The sequence below is a fragment of the Leptidea sinapis genome, chromosome 30 (assembly GCF_905404315.1).
Source record: "Leptidea sinapis chromosome 30, ilLepSina1.1, whole genome shotgun sequence".
Taxonomy (NCBI): Eukaryota; Metazoa; Arthropoda; class Insecta; order Lepidoptera; family Pieridae; genus Leptidea; species Leptidea sinapis.
Genome location: NC_066294.1, coordinates 10,831,085 through 10,854,142, shown reverse-complemented (window position 1 = coordinate 10,854,142; position 23,058 = coordinate 10,831,085). Strand labels below are relative to the sequence as shown.

The 23,058-nt window shown below is 34.4% G+C and overlaps 2 protein-coding genes across 6 annotated transcripts in view; one reads left to right on the top strand and one right to left on the bottom strand.

The window, feature by feature from the left end:
- LOC126973797 (uncharacterized) overlaps positions 1-6,526 on the bottom strand; it is a 106,503-nt gene extending 99,977 nt beyond the window's left edge. Inside the window, exon 1 of one of the 3 annotated variants that reach the window (XM_050821125.1) lies at positions 6,369-6,526. The gene's annotated coding sequence lies outside the window, so the exon portion shown is untranslated. The remainder of the gene's footprint in view (positions 1-6,368) is intronic. The other 2 variants (XM_050821124.1, XM_050821123.1) reach the window with 2 other exon arrangements.
- Positions 1,302-22,654, top strand: LOC126973811 (lipopolysaccharide-induced tumor necrosis factor-alpha factor-like). Of its 3 annotated transcripts, none has more exons than XM_050821153.1 (3): positions 1,302-1,366; positions 17,494-17,635; positions 18,700-22,654. In XM_050821153.1, the coding sequence occupies exons 2-3, from the start codon at positions 17,499-17,501 to the stop codon at positions 18,800-18,802; spliced, it is 240 nt and encodes a 79-aa protein (XP_050677110.1). In that variant the 5' UTR covers positions 1,302-1,366; positions 17,494-17,498; the 3' UTR covers positions 18,803-22,654. The 3 variants fall into 3 exon arrangements, with proteins under 3 accessions (XP_050677110.1, XP_050677111.1, XP_050677109.1); XM_050821154.1 differs by lacking the exon at positions 1,302-1,366 and adding an exon at positions 5,035-5,166; XM_050821152.1 differs by lacking the exon at positions 1,302-1,366 and adding an exon at positions 12,238-12,401.
- The last annotated feature ends 404 nt before the right edge of the window (positions 22,655-23,058 follow it).

The following is a 23,058-nucleotide window of genomic DNA, read 5'->3' as shown; positions in this document are numbered from 1 at the left end:
CATGTCTTTCTCCTGCAATATTAATAAAATAACACGGTGCACGGGCACGCCCTTTAAGTTATTTAATTTCATTTGGGCACTATGCTCCTCTATCGCAACAAAATTAAAATTTGTCACCGTACACGTGGCCGTGATAAGCCACCAGAACATACCAAAGTATGCACGTCTAGTACACCACGTAAATTAGCATGTACAGGTGCCACCCTGCACCACCACACCGCAGCGTCAAGAGCAGATGCCGCAATGGCACACACAAACACAAACGCATAATCAGCACACGTTGCGCTTTACCATGCTCAACGCCTCTTCCGTAGACGCTACGCATCATGCCAGGCTAAGCAGTAATGCAGTTTCCACATTGTAGCACTTCGAGCCAGTGGCACACCGTTGGATCCATTTAGCATAAAATAAAAAGAAAATCATTAAAAATTATTTCATAAAGTGCAATAAAGACGGAAAGACTATATAGTTTAACATCGTGTCATGTTAGGTTGTCTTCTCGTTCGGTCTAACCTGACCCAAAGTTCCTATCCATGTCTAGTAAATATAAAGATCTCTCCAACTATGTCACCGACACACAGATTCATAGCCAAGGGACATTCGAGATTGGTCTTCCATCGCTTCAGCCCCGCTGTATCATGCGAATACTGCACAAGGCATCACGTGACATCACACGCTCTTCTTCACTACGCATTGCAGCACACTCGTTCCAGTATGTAAACAAAATTCATTACAAAGTAGACATTATAATTAAAGTTTCCCACAACCTACGGTTACACTTAGAAATCTTATAAACTGATCGGAATAATACTTATACCATAAGATGCAGCGCGTTTTGCAGAAGTTTTTAGTATATTTCTGTAATATTATTGTATATTGTAAGAGTATCAGCGCAGGCTATTAGGCCAAAATAACTGTAATAATGCAGAACAGTATTTTTTTTTTTCAAATTACAGTTAATATTATGTAGTGATTACTCACCTGGAACCTATTTTTAATATAAAATATTCGCATACAAATAATTAAGTCAATACATTCGATACATTAATGACAATTCATACAATGAGCGGGCGCAGGGTTTTTAATTTACATGGCAAAACAATGTATGTCTGGTCAGCACTTGTGTATACTAAAAGCAATTATATGCTTTGACCTTTTAGAGGGAAATAAGAGATAAAAATGATTTTTATTTGGTATATCGTAAAAAGTAGAAACTGATTTCATTAAAAGCCACTTTTCAGGATGACGTCAGCACGTCTGAGTACCAACTGGCAAGTATTATTCATTTACGCGAGCGACAGCTGCGAAGTGCCAGTGTTGTTAGTAATAACACTTGTTGAATTAAGATAGTGTTGTGAATACTTTGGTAAGTTTTACAAGAATACAATCAATATAATAATTTATTTATTTAACAATCAACCAACATATTTTGTTTACTTTGATGCATTAAATATTTACTATACAGACAAAGTCACAGCGATAAAGTTTTAATGATTTTATGGAAATGATGATATCGTTAATAAAAAAAATAAAAGAAGGGGCCCTAAATGAGAGCCCTGTGCTACACCAGATATAATAGAATGAGGAGAGGAATTGAAGCCATTCACCTCCACAGAAAAGTAACGACTTTACAAATATGATATGAACCATTCCAAAACTATGTTAGATATACCATAACCTGATAATATATAAGTTTGGCGATGAAGACACTATGACGCACTCGGTCAAATCAAATCAAATCAAAATCAGTTTATTCACGTAGGTCACGGAAATGACACATATGAATGTCAAAAAAAAAAGTGAGTTTGGATTGTCGTGAAGATATTGATGAGGAGGTAAAAAAACAAAGTGTTTACGATCCGTATGATATGATCCCATTACACCAAATACAGCGGAGGTACAAACCAACGTACTTATAAATGACCAGAGATTGGAACTTGTGGATACTATGGTCTTCTTGGGTATCACGTACGATAAAAAGATTTAGTGGAGTCCACATATTGCCCAACTAGCAGATAGACTCAGCTCTGCAGCATACGCCGTTAAAAAGATTAGAGAGTTCAAGAATGTTGCGACTGCCAGATTAGTCATGACGTACGGCATTTTACCATATTAAAAATGAGGGGTCATGCTGCTGACATTGATATAGTGTTTGCTCTACAAAAGAGAGCTGTTCTATATCTTTATTAAAAAAAAATACTTTTATAATCAAGCCACGGCAATTAAGCCACAGCCACTGTTCAGGCATTATCTGTAAATAAAATTAAATGTTTTATTAAAAAATTGCTCTGTCGTAAGTCTTACTACTCCATAGCTAAATATCTAAGTGATCGGACAGCCTGGGACTAGATTATGATTATTTTATAGCAATAGCAATGTCATTACAATATTGTATTAAAAAGAGCGCATAAAAGAATGCTAGGAGAGTATCTTGCGCTGTTTCTTGTCTTTCAGAGCGTCATTTGTTTCCGAAGCGGTAGTAGTATCTAGTATATTAGAAATGACACCAAAAAGAATTCTAAAGGAATCAATTTTGAGAAAATAAATGCCTTTTAGTTAAATATGAGTAGGTAGTAAGTAACAAATAGTTTATAGAAACGTAACATAAACACTCGGAGACACGTTAGAGTCTCGCGCCAAGTACACGTCCAATACCAACATTATGTCGTGAGACAACGTGTCTCTATTCTCGAATCATATGTCAAGATAACCTCCTCACATATTTGGATCTATATTTTCAATTTTTCCCAAGACACTGACACTTCATACTATTTTTAATAAGTTTCTTTTTACTGATTTTACACATATTACAATAAATTATTGGGTAAGAATTAGGAAATGTTATGAAATTCCTGTTTCTATAAATTTAGGTGCTAGGGACTACATAATATGAGTAGGTATTGAGGTACCTACTACCAATAACTAACTAACTGAGGTCCCCGTAACTACACTTATCTTTGAAATATTATTCAATCGTGTAAAATACTTTTTTTTTAAATAAATATTTAACTTTTTACAAAGTGACAAAGAGGTTTCATTTTAAATATCGACTTGTAACCCGTTAAATATTTTGACTGCCATGGAGTATCGGCTTTTTTCAATCAAAGTGCCGTAGAATCGGCTTTCAGAATCGTACGCACACACTTTACCGTAAGGTTCCTCACAGCGTGAACATTTTAAATACACATTGTTGGTAATCACTTGATGAAAATCTGCGCAATGTAACATTTTGACTATGCTACAGAACAGGTAAACGAGATAAACTCTTTCATTGGTTGGGATGGTATTATGTATAGATATGGATGGTGTGTGTAATAGGTTGAAAATGCATCGAATATAATTTGTGATACCTATGCTGTAGGTAGTCAAAGCCGTACCCAGTCCATACGCGGCAACAGATTCAAATACCTTCAGAAAAATTCAAATACCTATTTCTTATAAATACACGGAGCTATACTCTAATTATATCTAATAATAATAATGTTGTTAATATTATACCACGGTTATTATTAACTATAACAAAATAATATACTTTCACTCAGATACAATAAGATTATTATTTATGTGATATAAGAGACTTTTAACTTCTTCCAAGGTCCTGATGATAGCACCCCGTTACGGCAAACAGCAGATAATTCGGATTTCCTTTTATATGATAGTTATTAGCGACTTTAGAATGGACAAATAAATTTATTCATCTTTTTAATATAATATCATTTATATACATAAATAAAATGTTTTTAGCGACTTATAAAAAAATGTTAGATTTTTTTTTATGGTATAGGAGGACAAACGAGCGTACGGGTCACCTGGTGTTAAGTGATCACCGCCGCCCACATTGTCTTGCAACACCAGAGGAATCACAAGAGGGTTGACGGCCTTTAAGGAAGGTGTACGCGCTTTTTTTGAAGGTACCCATGTCGTATCGTCCCGGAAACACCGCACAAGGAAGCTTATTCTACAGCTCGTACTACACGAGGAAGAAAGCTCCTTGAAAACCGCACTGTGGAGGACCGCCACATATCCAGATGGTGGGGATGATATCCTAATTTGTGGTGTGTCGTGCGAATTTGGAATTCGGCGGCAGGTAGCAGATTCAACTGCTCTTCGGAATTCGGCTCTTCTCCCCGTGATAAAGCGGTAGAAGACACACAATAAAGCGACGTCTCTACGCAACGCCAAGTGATCCAGCCGTTCACAGATCACTAGGTCCCCGACAATTCGAGCTGCTCTGCGTTGCATGCGGTCAAATGGGTCGAGCAGATACTGGAGTGCGCCAGACCAGAGATGACAGCAATACTCCATGTGTGGCCGGACCTGCGCTTTGTAGAGTGCTAGAATGTGGGCTGGCTTGAAGTATTGCCGTGAGCTATTAAAACCCCCAGCTTTTTCGAAGCCAATTTGGCTTTGCCCTCCAGATGGCCACGGAATTGACAATCGCTCGAGATTTCGAGACCCAGTATTCCGATACTAGGCGAGGCTTTAAGGGAAGTGTTGTCGAAGAGCGGTGATACGGCAAATGGGGTTTTTTTAGTGGTAAACGCGCAAACTTGAGTCTTCTGGGGGTTAAATTGGACAAGGTTCAATTTACCCCATTCCGCGACCTTCTCGATAGAAGACACAAGTTTCTCCCGGCACTGGTCGACGATTTCCCGAGAAAGACCTGCATGGCCCGTGTATACGGCATCACCAGTGCTGTCGTTAGCAATAATAGCAATGTATGTTGGAGGTGTCCAACATATCCTTATATCCAGAAACAATAGCGTTGTTCATTGTAATAGTTCAAGAAATCTCACATCTTAAGACAGCAATAATCAAGATTAATTGTCTGTTAACCTAAAAAAGACTTGATAACTATCAATTGAGTATCTTTCTCAAAACAAGTAATTAGATAAACATGTCAAGTGCGTGCAGTGTCGAGTTTCATACACGCATATTATAATGATATCAGTTTGAAGTGACAATATTTACAACGCCATCAATTTCTCCCCATTTTTATTACAATTTTTCAGCTACTGGTATCATTACGCACGCACACTAAAAAAATGTGACTGACGTATCGCGAATGTAAGAGGCAGCGGTCATGCACCATAAAGTAAAAAGACTGGCATGTTGTTATGCGCTGTCTAACAGGAAGAGGCTCTATATAGAAGCTCTAAGATCTAAGTGAGTAATAATAATATATGAGTAAGATCTAAGTACCATCGTTGTACCAATGTTATTTAAATTTTATTGAAGTGTTATCAACTTACAATGAGACCTCCTCTGTGACAGAAAAAGATCTGACCGTCCACGTGATGTTCATACAAAAAGCAATTAAGGAAAAAAATCCTGCCGAAAGCAAAAGATTTCATCTCGGGAGATGAAGATAGCACCTATAGGAGATGAACCATGTCGCGTATTTTAAAAGAACTTCGACTTAGGACTTGCAGCCTATAAGAGACGTACAGACGGTCATTTCTAAACTGATGATTTAAAAAAGAATAGGGTGGTAAAATCGAAACAACTACTGAAGCGGTACGCCAAGGGAGGTTACATAACAATTTTGTTTACGGATGAGAATTTTTTTACAATTGAGCAATATTTTAACAAACAAAATACCCAATTAGTCGACAGAGTGCAACATGGGCACTACACTATCCGACTTCAGTGATGGTTTGGTGGGTTATTAGCTAGAAGGCGTGGCTGAGCCATACTTATGTGAAAAAGGTATCGAAACATCGGCATAAGTGTATCAAGATACCATTCTTGAGAAGGTAGTGAAGCCCCATAGCAACATCATGTTTATTCAATAACCAAGAATGGTCCTTCCAGCAAGACTCGGCGCCGGGTCATAAAGTTCGGTCTATGCAGTCTTGGCTGGAAACGAAAGTTTCTGACTTCATCAGAGCTGAAGACTGGCCGTCATCTAGTCCCGATCTTTATCCGCAGGATTATGATTTATGGTCAGTTTTAGAGAGTACGGCGAGCTCTAAGCCCCATGATAATTTGGAGTCCCTAAAACAATCCGTACGATTGACAGTAAAGAATATTCGAGAGCGTTCTTCTAATGATAACTGGCCTCAACGTTTAAAGGACTGTATTGTAGCCAATGCAGACCACATCGAATAACCTTTTTATATTTTTAATTCTTTTATATTTACGTATTAAACAAACACACTGTTAAAGTAATAAATATTATTTGCAATAGAATAATTGTTTTTTCTTTGTTTCAGTATTATGGCAAGACTAGGTATACGCCTAAATTTTAAAGTGTTTTGTATTATTAAAGAATATCACTTTGTTTTCAAAAAAGTATTTTTTTTAATACCTCATTTTCTCCAATGCCGTGTTGGTAATATAGAGTTATAATCAAAAAAGTTACTCACTTAATCTGAAGAATGCCTTTGTTGTTTGTTGGATGATGCAATAGTTACTAAAATAGCATCAATTTTAACTACACTTTAAGTTATTTTCACAGGTATATCTAGTTTTGCGAACAATTTAATATATGTTTTATTGAAATGAGAACTGTATCTTTATGTTTTGTTCTCGCTCCCATTTGCACTATATCTTTTATATTGATTTTTAACAGTAATCAAAGTTAACACTCGCTTAGTGCCCTCTACGTAATGTACCCATAAGAATAAGGAAAAGACCTTGAATAAATATCTGTCTAGATAGACTGTAGCGCTGCGATCGCAACGAAAACAACAGGCCAAATTAAAAGTGCTATGCTCCGTATAAAAGGGCAAATCGCACTGACCTATATAAACACCAGGCAGGCTGTTTCATATGTTTGACAGCAATTTATTGTGCCTATTTGAAGCGCCACTTGCGGGTGACCAGAGAACTAAATTTGACGTATAATACAAATAGCTGCAGAGGAGCGGACAATACTCTGAAGTATTTTTACACAAAAAAGTAAAGTACACAATTTTTTTTGTAAATATTTTCCCACCATCTATCGATGTTTGCTGAGGTTTTCATCACTAGTTTTAGTTCCGCAGACTCTCATGGCCAACAGCGCCAAAATGGCGAATATCAAACAGGCACAAAAGCACTTTTACAGCCGCCAGTCCAGTAGCATATAGTAGGGATCAGTGGCAAATTGTGATTCCACGTAACTATGGCAATTATTAACTAACAAGTGTATCTTGGGAAAGTGCTGGCTTTTGTTTTATAGTTATTATAAAATTCTCCATAACTTAATAATTTGTAGTATGTTAGTGACATCGGCTGTACATCACAAAGTTAAATAAACAGTTGGGGTACTGAATGTTCTGTTGTAGTTATTTATGCAACTGTTGTGTAATAAGGGGTATTAAAACACGAATGTGGATTTATCTTAGCTTAGTTAGTTAGCTTATTGCCAACATTAAAACACCCAATGTTCTTATAACCATTACATCACCCAAAAGAGTGTTGTAATGTTGTACTGAATTTCATAACAACACTCCTATGTTTTTTTTTATCCCTTCATGCGCAAAGAGTTTCAATTCAGCCACATTCTTATTGCGTGGTATCTGTATGAATTCCAAAAAAAGAACATTTTCGTTTACGCGCGTTCCACACTACCAGAACGTCGCGCGCCGTAAAAAACAAGTAGGTTATTCGAATCCCCGCCATTTTTCTTCGATATTTTTATTATTTTGTTTACAAAAAACGAGCGATTCATTTTAAACGCTGAATATTCGAGTGAATTTTAACTATTGCACTATACAAAATGTAAATTACTACTAAAACAAATAATTGATACATTAATACTTAGTTTATTTGTATATAATCAGTAATGAATGATATTAGGCTACTACTAGGACTGGTGTTTCAATGTTAGCAGTAAGCTAACTGTTCCAGAATCTTTTAGACTTTAGAGGATTCATATTCTGGGTGTAGATAAAGTCTTGTATGCAACTGTTGATAATTAGGTATTAAAAAACTCATGTGATACTATTATCACACTCGGCTTCGCCTCGTGAGACAAATCCACATTCGTGTTTTAATACCCCTTATTACACAACAGGGGTATACAGTTGCATAAATAACTATTACACGCCGTCTAATAGGTTGGCAAGGGTTGAGGGCTTCGTGACAGATTTGGTATTCGATTTTACAATAAAATACCTCAATGAGCAGAAATTTAAGGAAATAAGAGCAAAATTATTGAAGTAGGCGTTCATAGCTACTAAGTCTCAGCTGAAGCAAATCGATCTCTGGGCTTTATTTTAAGAAGTACTAAGGGCTTCTAAAAACCAGCTACAGTAATTAAATTATATAACTGTTACGTTAGGAGCAAGCTTGAGTATTGTAGTACAGCTTGGAACCCGACTTATAAGGTGCATATAGATAGACTGGAAAGGGTACAGAAAAAGTTAATTGGTAGTCTATCGTACCGATTCAAGACTCCAAATACAGTCAGGACATATGCAGACAAACTGAAGCACTTTCAATTACAGCAGCTATCCTCGCGACGATCTCATCTCGACATGTTATTTCTCCATAGGTTAATAAACGGCGGCATTGATTGTCCAGCTCTGTTACTTAAATTTAAATTTAAATTTCCTGCCAGAATACCACGACATCTATGTGACTTGTTTGAGCCAAGTTTCTGTAAAACCAATCTAGGACGTGATTCACCTGTGGTACGCATTTCTCGTCGCTATAAGGACTATACAAAGAAAAGTCCAAATATCGACATTAATTTTGATAGTCTTAACAACTTTAAATTAAAGCTTATTAAGTGTGACCTATCTACAGCCTCAGAATGTAATACCTAGATAGTCTTATATAATAAATTGATTGGAATACTGCATTCACAGATTTGTAATTAATATAAATAGCTCGTAATTTACTAATTTTAATAAATATTCTTTCTTTCTTTTGATTTCTCCTTACTAATAATTTTTGTAACACAAAGCATGCTGTGATTACCTTTAATTGTAGGAAAAGTTAAATTTTATAAGTAAATGCAATGTAATTATTAAAACTGTAACTACTATTTCTTATGTTGGTGATCCATTAAATAAATAAATAAAATAAATAAATATCCATACATATATATATATATACACAATAACTTTAAAGAATCTGAAACCGACTCATCCCGCCACCACAAGCAGCGCCCGTTCACGAGTATGACGCATGAGCCAGCCATCGCCTCCCTCAACCATATTTTAGGGAAGGGGATGACCCGTCCCATGTCACCGCCACAAGCAGTGACATTTAAGCGAGCATGATGAAACCTGTTACGAAAACTCAGCAGACAACAATAAAATAATCCTAATACATTCATATAATCCTACATATCATGCAATACTCACCAAATACCTGTACTTACAATTTGACAATTCTGCTTAAACTTGTAATTAATATTATATTTTTACTAACAGTAATCAAAAGCTCAATCCTTTAGGGAAATCAAATCAAATTCACCTTCAGGCAGGTCAAGGAAATGACTTTTCTTTTTATATCCACTTCCTTATGCTTCGAATTCCATTAATTTTTAATATTTACACAAATAAATTTTTATGGACGATGCGGAACTTGAAACCACGGCCTTTGGCGTTCCGTTTGAACGCTCTTTCCAACTGAGCCAACCATTCGAGTGACGTATAACGATACAAGATCATATAAACGTATATGATCTTGTATGAAGCCTTGAAGCTACAACCTGAGAGTTGAATAAAGCATGCAAAATTTTATCAACGATACGTCACTCGGGTGGCTCAGTTGGTAAGAGTGCTTACAAGGAACGGGGGAGGTCGCGGGTTCGAGTTCCGCATCGTTCATAAAATTTTGTTTTCAGTTTTATTTGTGTAATTAATCCCAGAAGTGTGGGTTATCACTTTCAAACATAACAAATGTTTTCTTAATATTTATTTCATTTAAAACGCATAGCGTTCAGGTGCTGTAAGGCAATTATCACTTCAAAATCGTCGTGTATCACTTCGCTATCACAATATTCAAATAATGGGATATTTTTCCTAGAATATGACTGACATTTTTATTGGAAATATCCATGAAGCACGCGAAGTCATACTTTATAACATTAACATAATTATTGATCTGTGTTGAGCACGATGTACTCGCCCTTGACCTGTCGTTTCGGTTGCCGATGACGTCACCGCACCACAGACTATAAAAAAATCTTGAAACTCTGCATTAATAATCAATATAACATTACGCACATATTTGAGTCTACCTAATAAGTTATTGTGAGCGCAGCCTATTTCAAGTTTACCAGTGAGAGGCTCCTTTGCACCGGATGCCGGTTAGATTATGGGTACCACAGTGCCGCTTATTTCTGCCGTGAAGCAGTAATGTGTAACCATTACTGTGTTTCGGCCTGAAGGGCCAAAATGTTGACAACTGGAATTTTGAACTGTTTTTGGGGTTGAAATAAGAGCTAGGAATTCGATTTTGATTATATTTGGTACAAAAATAGAACGCTTGAATGTTTCAGGAATACTTTACGAAAAATATGTTTTTCCCATAGGAAACTATATTGTATATCGATATTCGTAATATCAAACACATAATATATAAAATAAGCGAATTAAAAGTTAACCGCAGCAGTTTGTATGTGTATTATTAGCAAAGTATTTAAAAAAAATAAAAAAGCTGCTCAAAGTAGTTACTTTTATTCCACGCGGACAAGGTCGCGGATAAAAGCTAGTAAATATATAAGACTGAATCGTCAATGAACGGGTAAACTTAATAATGTTACCCGCATAAAACTTGCGGTTATGTTGCCTTGGTACTAAACAAGCCACAAAAAATAATTAGGTATCGAATAGTTAAGTAAAAAGCACGCTGATTAATAGCGTTAGAGATCGAAAACAAAATTATCGTCCATCAATTTTAATAATCATTGGTCTTATAAACATTAAAATTCTCATTTTATCAATTTTGTGTTGAAAACTTAAACGGAATCAAACATATACTTAACGTTTGGATGCAAGAAGTAATTAAAGCGTATGTGATTTTATTTAAAATTGCTGTACATTAACACGTAGGCGTTAAAAAATAGCAATGGTCTTGTTTCAATTAATGTCTTAATTATGTAAGTATTCTTATTGAATTTAATTGTTGAATTATTATTTTTTTAATTAAATCCAATGTCATTAATTATCATTCCAGTATAGTTTTTGTCCTATAATTTTGTATTACTACCTATCTACTATCAAAACCCTAGACTTTTATAATGATATTTTCTAAATTATTAACAGTTTAAGTTTACATATTCTCATATTTATTTACCAATCCTGTTTTACAACTTTAAAATCAATGCTTAACGCTTCATGTACCACAATTGCTATAACTATTTTTATCTAAATTTATTTAGCATTAATAATAAGTACTTACTTAATTTTACAATAAAATATGAAGGTGAATGTACTGCGCTTATCAGGGCACGATAATACTTTGAAACCAATAATTTCAAATCAAATCAAAATCACTTTATTCATGTAGGTCACGGAAATGACACTTGTGGATGTAAAATATTTTTTTTTTCTTATTGAATTTACTGCTAATTCGTAAAGGATTGATCTAATGAGAAAAATTAGCAAGAGACCCATTGCCACTCTTTTAAATCAAGATTAACATTTTCATCTTTTTACAAATCATTTCAATTACTTTGTAAAGTAAAATTAATATGTAAAGTGATGCAACAAAAATACTCAAACGTCAAATAGTCAATGCCTTACACGAGAAAGTTGAAAAAGTAAATGTATATTAATACAAAACAGAAGTTGTTGAGTACAGTAGCTGCATCATCCACACACACCGTAAATAAATAAAGGTATTCTGTGAGCATTTTATAAGTGATTATAAAAAAAATATATATAATAACTTTTAAGAATCTGAAGCCGAGAGTCCGGCAACTGGATAATCCTGCCACCACAAGCAGCGTCCCTTCACGAGCATGACGCATGAGCCAGCCAACGCCTCCCTCAACCATACTTTAGAAAAGTAGCCGCCACAAGCAGTGACATTTAAACGAGCATGAATTAAAAGCAATTTAAATAATATTGTAATCATCTTTCAATCCGGTATACGATAGTTGACGATAAACAATAATGACTAACGTATTCGATGACGATAGACAATGATAGTTTAATGACCAGATGTATTTGATTCATAGCTTATCTATTAAGACTTGAGAGACATTTGGTATAATGCCAATCTCGACTTTTAATGCCAGCATGTTGATGATTGTGTTACAGTGACGTCACGTTCCTCGGCCATCACCGTGCTTCTCTCATATCAACTAACTCTCGAAACTCGAATACAACATCCGGCGTGCCGGCGTCCATAATATTACACCACACTATACAGTAACAACTCACTACAGACTACAGTTGGCTCTTGCCTTTCAATTCGTTAACTCGTGGTTATTTAAATTTGTGTGTAATTAACAGGTATGTTTAGATGTCTTGCATAATATATTGTGGAATTGTTATCAGAATCGAAATACATAAGTAGTACCAATAAGATGTACAGTTTTATTTGTAAATGTTATTTTTACACCGGTTTGTACTTTGAAGGTTATAATCAAGTTAATCACGCTTTGGTATTTCGTATCTGTCGTTCCATATTTACTGTTTACTCGCGTGGTTTTCTATAAAATGTCTAGACTTTGTGTTGAAGTATTCGCGTAGCAATCAAAAGCGAATCAAATCTTATTTAATAAATATGGGAATACTTATTGTTGTAAGTGATTTTACCTTTAATAAAAGATTTATGTGCGTATACGTATCTCATTTATATGGTATTCTTAAGGGAAACGAAATGTTAAAAAAAGCATCAATCTCATTCAATTGTATTTTAAAATTTGGCATTCGAAAAATCTCTCTGATATTATGTCATATAATCCAGGAAACCGAGCCTTAATGGAGTATGTGTGTGTACCTAAGTAGGTAAAAACAATATTTTTAAATAGTGTTAATAATTTAAATTTAAATCTGTTTAACACTGTCTCCTATCTTATTTCTTTTGGTAATTTATTAAATATTTTTACACACACAGCATGACAGTTTTTTTGGTACAAAATGGTTCTAATGTGGGGTACCTACTCGAAGTCTAGTAGGATCACGCGATGGAAATAAAGAATAGTCGCTCAGCCTAGTGAATAAATATGAATTTTTCTTAACAAATAAACTAGGCTCTAGTACATAAATTTCAGTAATGTTTAAATTTAAAAATAGGTGTCTGCAGCTATCGAAGGGCCCTATACCAGCCACAGCTTTTATGCAACTCTTTTGAGCTTGTAGTGTTGTTTATATTTGTGGAGTTACCCCAATTGTGTTTATTAAGTGAAGGATATTTGCATCCCTGGAAAGTATTAATATTCTATGCGATATATATCATTATTCTGACAATTTCTGGCTTAGAAGTATATAAGTGTTTTTGGTCGTTGCTTTTTCTTAATAGTTTTATGTTTAAGTAACCCTTTTTTTGGGTTCCGTAGCCAAATGGCAAAAAACGGAACATTTATAGATTCGTCATGTTTGTCTGTCTGTCCTTGTATGTCATAGCCATTTTTTTCCAAAACTATAAGAACTACTCTGTTAAAACTTGGTAAGTAGATGTATTCTGTGAACCGCATTAACATTTTCACATAAATTTCACGCAAATACTATTATAAATTTCGGGGTTCCCCATACTTAGAACTGACACTCAAAAATTTTCATCAAACCCAATACGTGTGGCGTAGGCGTGGATAGGTCTTCAAAAATGATATATGGGTTTCTAATATCATTTTTTTCTTAACTGAATAGTTTGCGCGAGAGACACTTCCAAAGTGGTAAAATGTGTCCCCCCCTGTTAGTTCGAAAATAAGGGAATGATAAAACTAAAAAAATATATGAAATACATTACCATGCAAACTTCCTCCGAAAATTGGTTTGAATGAGATCTAGTAAGTAGTTTTTTTAATACGCATAAATGATGAGAGATCATTTAGGTATTGTTTGATTTTGAGCAAAGATTTTTTGCCTTTTCCATTTAAATAATTTAATATCAATTTCCTTTCTGTACAACTTTTATATTATATAACTTGCTGCTATGGAACCCTTCATTGGCGAGTCCGACTCGCACTTGGCTGTTTTTTTAAAGTTATGTCGATACAGTCGGTTCTACTAAATCAACTTCTAAGAACAGTACCTACACTTGATATGAGAAGATTTATAAACAAAAGATTACGTGAAATGGATACTGTTGAGATAGTGTCATTTGAACCAGATACATATGTATGTTAAAACTGACACAGTGAAGACTAATTACGATAAAATTTATGAGTATTGTTTGATACACAATAATAATATGAAGTACTTCAAGTTCCAACCAAACACGTCTACAATATGACTTGTATTTCGAAGGATTTAAAGGAGGATGGCGAGTATGCATGTATTTTGGGACCCACTGAAAGAAGTGGCGTACATCATACCTATATAGCCGAGTGGTTAGCGATCCTAACTACTAAGCTAGAAGTCCCGGGTTCGAATCCCGGTGGGTGCAAGCATTTATATGATGAATATAGATGTTTGTTTCCGAGTCATGGATGTTTAAATGTATTTATGTATGTTTATATGAATATATGTATGTTTAAGTAAGTATATTGTATTAAATATACCATTGTCTTGTAACCCATAACACAGGCTATATATGCTTAACTTGGGGCAAGATAATTTGTGTAAAAAGTGTGTCAATATTATTATTATTATTATTTATTAGTAGAACGTAACAAAACTAAGAAAAAAGCAAATCGTAAGTAAGTCTAAAAAAGTTGGAGAATAAAGATATACCTAAAAATATAATAAAATTATTACACGATCATTTGTATCTTATGTGTACGTCTAAGTGCTGTCTGCTAAAAGATACTTATATAATATATGGAAGGTTGGCCAGCAGTGGGCTATTTAAGGTTATTAGTAAAAAGTGCTAATAATTGAGGATTCACAATTCATTCTTTTTTCAAGCAGGTGCCTATCGATACTTTTAAAGAAGTTACCTACTCATTTTAATATCAAAAAACGATAATATTCTAATTGAATCTTATTGTGAATTACTACTGATTTGAGAAGGTATCAAAAGTTCGATGGTGTAGGAAGTCGGAACATCCAAATAAATAATGACAAGGGCTGTCATGTCAAAAAAATGTAGATTTAAATTGCGCAAAACGTTCCGTTAGTACAAGATGACTTATTTTTTAATAAATTATAACAATTTTTTTCTTTTGACTGCCATATCTTAGCGTCTCAATATTTTTTATATAAACGTGGTATAAACTTAAGTTTATAATTAATATAAACTTGTACGATGCTTCCTTAATTTTTAAATTATGTGGGTCCATTCTCGCCATCCTTCTTTTTATTTATTTATTTATTTAGAGACTTAAAAAAGTGAACACCATTTAGACCAAAGCATTAGACTTAAACTTAAGGCTGGTGATTGCAACTGGCAGCCCAATTAGACGTAAGCCTGTGCTAGAGCTGTCCAAATATCCTCGACGTAATTGTTAAAAAAATAAAATATTAAAGTTTCCTAATTTATTCAAAAATTTTAATCTTATGAATTATGTACCTAACTAAACTTAATTATTCTTAGTTTTTTTTGGATTATCATATATATAGACATAAATATATAAGAAAAGTTATAAAAAAAGAATAATATACCTATATATATAAAAATATAAGTAATATTAGTGCAACAGTGTTACTGTATTAAGTTTGAGTTTAAGGTTCCTTTGGAAGCTTGTTTTATATGATTATGTACCTAATACCAGAACATAACAACGTAATGTAACAGTTTTTAATATTACTTGATTCTTAAAATACTGATGACGTAATATTAATTCACTCACCTAAACACTGAAGTCGTTAGTTATTTCGATCAAAAATAGGTAATAAGATTTTTTTTTATCAAAATAAGGGACGAGACGAGCAGGACGCACAGCTGATGGTAATGGATACGCCCTGGCTATTACAATGCAGTGCTGCTCAGGATTCTTGAAAAACCCCAAAAATTCTGAGGGGCACTACAACTGCGCTCGTCACCTTGAGACATAAGATGTTAGGTCTCATTTGCCCAGTAATTTCACTAGCTACAGCGCCCTTCAGACCGAAACACAGTTATGCTAACACATTACTGCTTCACGGCTGAAATAGGCGCCGTTGTGGTATCCATAATCTGGCCGGCATCCTGTGCAAAGGAGCCCCCCACTTGTTCTTCTTACCTTAATAGCACTAAGAAGTTTCTTATCAGTACTTCTCTCCATATCAAAGCCCCTTTATGAACTGATATAGCTTCATAACTCTAACCCAGTTTTCTTGTAATATATTATGTTATTGTCACTTCCTATGGTAAATAAGTATTATTTTATATTCCAATGTGGCAGTATTGTTTTGATCATAAATCATATACATTATCACAGTTTTTTTTCGGAAAGCCATAACTTTCATAATTCTTCATCTTTGATGATTCGATCTCGAAATATAGTTGATAATGTTATCAACTATATTGTAATTTTGTAGAATTGTTAATTTAGAATTTTTCATATAGGTGATTTGGGATGACTTTATCATTTTTATTGATTATTTTAGTGTGACCGTTTATTGCGTACGGAATATACACAAGGGTCAACAAGTTACTATTAAAATTGGTATGGCGTATGAGTTGGCAATGGAAATTCGGGTATGGGCGAGTGTGCAGATGCTATGATATTTTGCGAAAATTTATATTCAGAATAAATGCGAAAATTCTTTATATTTTATGAGATTCTTAATAAATTAAGACATCAGAAAATTCACATTTTATGAGCTACGAATTCATTGTTAAGGAAGTGACAGATTGTTTTGACAGCCAGTGATAGTTATTCTTAATAAACTTGACACTATGTAAGGCTTATGCCTTTTATTAAATAATATTTCTATCAGTTACAAGCTCACTTCCATGTTTACTTATTAAATTCCAAAACAAATGTGATATTATTCTTTACACAAGTCTAAGAGCAGTACATATATTATATGAATATTTCACCTCCTCGGAGTTATTAACACGCGATGATATTGGGACATGCCGCCATTTTAGTGACGTTACGGTAACCTCAGGTCCAGACAGCTACATCTTAAAATCACAAACAAAAGTACCGTCTATAAACTGTTGACTTGCTGACCTCACGATGACGATAATAATATGACATGGTTCCCTATTCCAACGCGTGGATAAAAATAAATACATTAGAGATGTAGAGAGCGCAGGTGATCACTTACCATCAAATGACGCCAATACTCGTTTATTGATGACTAAACACATAAAATTTATGATATCCAGTCAGCTCTGTTCCGATTTAAGTTGAGAACCACCACAGTATTTTGTAGTAATATAACTAGCAATATTTTTTTTATTGATGTACATTATGTGGCAAGGGTAGTTATGGATTATGAAAAATTATTATTATGTTATCTATATCTTATTTTGTTAGCTTCAAAAAATGGCTTTTATTCATTTCAGATAAAATGAGTGGTGTAGCTCCTGTGGGACCAAACCCCTGTACCTTGGTATGTCCATCTTGCCGAGCTACAATCAAGTCCAGAATCAATCACAATTCTACCACAAAGACGCATGTTATTGCGCTTCTTCTCTGCCTATTCTTGTAAGTACCAACTTAATAAATGTTTACAGTTATTTTATCAAAGACTATCACACAGATACTAAAATACCACAAAGCGAGCAACCTTCTTTCAAACGTTACGCCACAGATTATAGATACACCCCCCAATGGCCATCTGTCCGTTGAGCTACGTGCCCTGCCCCCTGACACTTCAGTTTCGCAACCATCTGGCCTCTGCCATTGATTTGGCTCAGGGCTTTGATGATGACTTTACTTTACCTACAGATCTCCTGATTTCTGAGTCAATCTCGCAGGGAACTCCGAGCATAGCCTCTCCATTGCCCTCTGAGCAACCATGAGCTTCCTCATGAGTCCCATAGTTAGCGACCACGTCGGTGTTCCATATGTCTTTGGTGGTTGCATTTCCGAATCTTAGCCTTAACCTTCTTAGGACTGGGAGTACTGGGGGCCCCGGCCTAGCCTTGCAGTGTCTGTTGTCATTTTGGGGGGTTTTTGCCATAATTACCAAGCAGCAGGCGAGTTGGTGATCGCAGTAGATGTTGGTGCTTCTCGGATGGATGCTGCTGCCTATCCTCCGTTCTATTTATCCTTTGGTCCTTACGACAAAAATATTGAATTAGTTCTCTAATTATCAAAATGTTTTGAGTTGTCTTGAGTGATAATTCCGCTTAGATTTGTCTTTAACCAATTTGCACTCGCCTTTTTTCGCCTCCTTATTCCAGACATTCTTAGGATACTGATTCGCCGAATTCTGGCACAGATTATTAACATTGAGCTAACACTCAAGAAAACTCATAACATTTTGATACGGTCAGTGTAAGAAACATAATCTGTGCTGTGGTCTGTATACCAATGAATACGACGATTAACAAATCAGGAGTAGCTGATTTATAAATTATTATTGATATGTAGAAGAAACAGTTTAGGGGATAGTATGCAGCCCTGCGGGACACCAGCGTTTATTAGTATTAACTCGGAGCATGCACCGACAATAACAATATTGATGCTCCGATCGGCCAAAAAGCTAGTGACCCATCGATAAGTTCTATGCATGCATCTCATGTGTATATTCTTTTGTCTTCCAGATGCTGGCCGTGTGTTTGTCTTCCATATTGCATGGACTCCTGCAAGAATGCTGACCACTACTGTCCCAGCTGCAACGCGTATTTGGGAACTTATCAGAAATAGCCAGTCTTCTTTGCCGAATTACATTTCCTATTAAATAATTGTAGTTTATAAGAGTATTGAATATGAAGGGTATTTAAAACGGTCGGTGTGCTTTTAAACAGAGCCGCAGGTATAACTTTTAATAGTTTTTATAACACGGGTGTTTTAATACCTAGTAATTTGTATGTCTAGTGTACAAATACTTCTTCTACTCTCGTGCATTGGGACTGAACCTACTAAGAAAAACGATCTAAGTAAGAAATACCTTATTGCCTATTATAATAATTGTAATAACGTTTTGTATGTTTGTTAGGCAGCATTCGTAAAAATTTAAATCAAAACCTTATTGTAATGTTAAAGATTTTTCCTGTATCGTATTAGTAAAAAGTATACCTTAACTCTCATATATATTTGAGAAATAGTCGTGATATCACATTATGATTTTATTTTTAATAACAGTATTATTTTCAAGTATGTCAATTAAATATTCGTTTTAGGCTAATAATTTGTATAATATTTTAGAATATCTCATTAGTAGTAGCTCGCTAGAAGGCAACAAATAAACTTTACCTGAATCTGGCGTGATAATTGTCTCGACATTTTCACATCTGAAATTATGATACAATATGAGAGTTAATTATATAAGATAATATATCTGGATGTCTTCGGATTTTTAACAGTTTTTCGTACTATATAGTAGTATAGTTCTTCCTAATTTATGTATAAATATCGTCTCATTCATCATTTCATATTTTTTCAATAAAATTATAAACTATTACGTCATGATACGCTTTGGTTTGAGCACACAAATACTTAATTTACAAAACCGATTTTAAATATCATTACAAGTAAAGGTAATAAGGTTAGTCAGGTTAAGGGCTCGCTCATATTATTACAAGCCGCACCGTTTTGCGTTTATAACATAAATCCTTCATCACCTTATATTTTATACTAGCTCATACCCGCGACTTCGTCCGCGTATAACATTACTAAGCACGTAGTAAATAAAAAACTCTTTATTACTTAAAACTTTATTAACTTTATATTTAATGAAGATATCGCCATATTTATTCGCTAGATAAGAGCCAAGTGTCTAAGGAATAATATATCCAATAGTTTTTCCATGATGCGCGCACAAATGAAAACCTCTGTTAGCTAACCTATGTTAACAACTGTAGTTAATCTACCAACTATAGTTAGGATAGAAATAAAAATTCTAATTAGTTATTTTAAACTTTTCTTTAAATTAATTGATTTCTGAACGACGGGGGACACATCAAAGGAAAAACAAAATTGTTGCTTTTATTTAAATCCGAGCATTTTCATATTAATTTACCTTTTAAACCTTCTCTGGACTTCAACAAATAATACAAGAACAAAATTGGCCAAATCGGTCCAGCCGTTCTCGAGTTTTAGTGAGACTAACGAACAGAAATTCATTTTTATTTATATAGATAGATTATGAACTATCCCACTTGAACTTTGAACGTCAAAAACTACCCATTCAAAATAGACTGCCTCAGACCCGAGAAGAATGCGCGCAAGAAACTCAGCGGGCTTTTTTTAATAAAAATGTGGATAACAATATAATATCGTACAATAAACATTTATAATTAAAGAGCCTGAGGGTGTTCGCTTGATTCCTAGTCTGTGGTATCATTAAGAAAATGGTTTATGCTATAGCAACCTTTTTTTTACAATTCTTTTCATTTTCGTAACACATTTCTTTTGTACATTTTCTGGGATCATGTTATAATAGTATAAAGTATATACATCGCCGCAATTGCTGACCGATTCAATTATTGTGTTGCGGCGCAGCCCGGTGTTACTTCTAAGGACAATTTTGCAATGCGGTGCGCTGCGGCTTAGCTGTAGTGTGTGCGAGGCCTTATAACAATCTGCAAAAAAGGCTCTTGACGTCACTGACAGCTAACCGCACCTTGACATTATTGTACGTAACTTAATGAACTCTACTATATTATACCACTGGACTGGCGGCTGTCAAAGTGCTTTTGTGCCTATTTGATATTCGCCATTTTGGCGCTGTTGGCCATGTAGCGAGAGTCTACGGCACTAAAACTATTGAAGACAACCTCAGCAAATATAGCTAGATGGTGGGAAACTATTTACAAAAAAAAATTGTGTACTTTATTCCGTTGGTTCTTGAATTATAAATAACACGGAAAACGAATGAAATGAATTCAATATGCAAAAATACTTCAGAGTATTGTACGTTCCTTTGCAGCCATTTGTATTATACATCAAAATTAGTTATCTGGACACTCGCGAGTGGCGCTTCAAATAGGCACAAAATAATTTTCTGTCAAACATATGGAACAGCCTGTCCATTGGTATATCTACAGATCAGTGACGTAACTTTAATTTACTGTTTTCAGTCCGGGAATATCATTCTTATTTTCGTTAGCGTATGTATTGTTCGAGCTCTAAGAAAACACATCAAAAATAGTTAAAATAAAACGGATACTGCAATTAGTTTAAAAGGTAAGTTAAAAAATTTAATATTATGTAAGAATATATCTTTACTTCCATTGCATTCAAAGTTAAACAATATAAGTTGTTAATCTCCCAATTGTGTTCCGAGTATCTCACTTATATGAACTCACAGACAAATGTAGCAAATGTGAGATTGTGTCAAGTGGGGCAATCTAAACGAACAGAAATTCAGGATGGTTTAACGTGCTTGCATTTCTCTTTGTGTTAGAGCTTTGAATTTCCAAGAGTAAAATATAAATCCACTCTGAAACAAAATAAAATATATGAAGCGGTTCTTCTGAATGCCAAACGTTGCGGTTTCCTACTTAAATATAATTTTAGTATTTTTTAAATAAAGTAATAATGTTTTTATGTATTTTCTACGATATTTTATATTTAAATATAAAAGAAACTTGTCTTTATAAACTTTACAAAATATAACGAGGGATGAAAACAAGCCTTTACATAACTATATGTTTTGTTTTGCAATTTTCAAATTTTTATAGTAATAACACGGACTAGTAAAAAAAGAATGACTCCGCGCCGTGATATTAGCAAGTGAAGCACCTTTATGCTAGTGTGTGTGCAGTTACGGGGTTTACCAGATACACAATTTTTTCTCCTTTATATAATCATATATCCACAAATACTTTTATAGTATTGTGTTTATACTTTTTCACAACGCACGACAGCATTTTTAAAATATTTTATTGCGACGCAAATTGATCTATTACAGACGATGGCAAATCTCATAATGGCGGCCGATCGGCTTGTATTAGTGTAAGTGTATGCGTGGGGCTATGTAAATACATACACGTTTACCTGAGTTTACACGAGTCCTTCTTATTTTACTCGTCCGTGAGTAATAATAATGTCAAACGATTTTCAATTAAATCTACTTAAACTCGGTCAAATAAATATTGGTTAAATAAGTATTATAAATATGTGAGAAGGCACTTACAGTTTTATTGCAAGAAGATATTATGGATATAATAGAATACTGAATTAGTACTTCAGAAGGCCAGAGGATTATAAGTTCTTACTTATAATCGTCCTGGTGTAGGTGCACCACTTTTCGCCATATTTTGAAAACAAAATTTGCCGAAACATCTAGAATTTTCTACACATATCTTAATTTTAATGCAAAAAGTGTGAGAATATGTAATGTATTCAAATAGTTAGTTCTGATATAAATAGCGTTAAAGATTTTTGGCTAAGCACTTTTGTAATTGTAATGCTGTGCATGAATTTGGAAAACAAATCATGGTTTTTATTAAATTATATTTTTTAAATATTGTAATATTAAATTTGCTATCGAATCTGCCATTTCATACTTATTTTAGAGTTGTTATTTTAATAATAAACTATTAAAATTAATAATTTCGTTTTAATTTCCTTCAGTGTAATGAGTGATATGTTGGACCCTTTAACATGCATTGCTATGCAGATAACAGTACTAGTGATGCCGTACAGGTATCTATCGGGAAATCGTCGACGAGTGCTAAAAGAAACTGGTGTCTACTATTAGTTTCTAAGTTCTAGTCATCTTTAAAAGGTCGCGGAATGGGGAAAAATGTACCTTAACCAATTTAACTCCCAGAAGACTCAAATTCTAGGGGATAAATTGGATAAGGTTCTCACCGCTCTTCCAAAAAACTTCTCTTAATGCCTCGCCTCGAATCGGAATACCGGGTCTCAAAATCTCGAGCGATTGCCAATTCTGCGGTCATCTAGAAGGCAAAGCCAGACTGGCCAAAAGCTAAGTACCATAAATAGAGCACGGC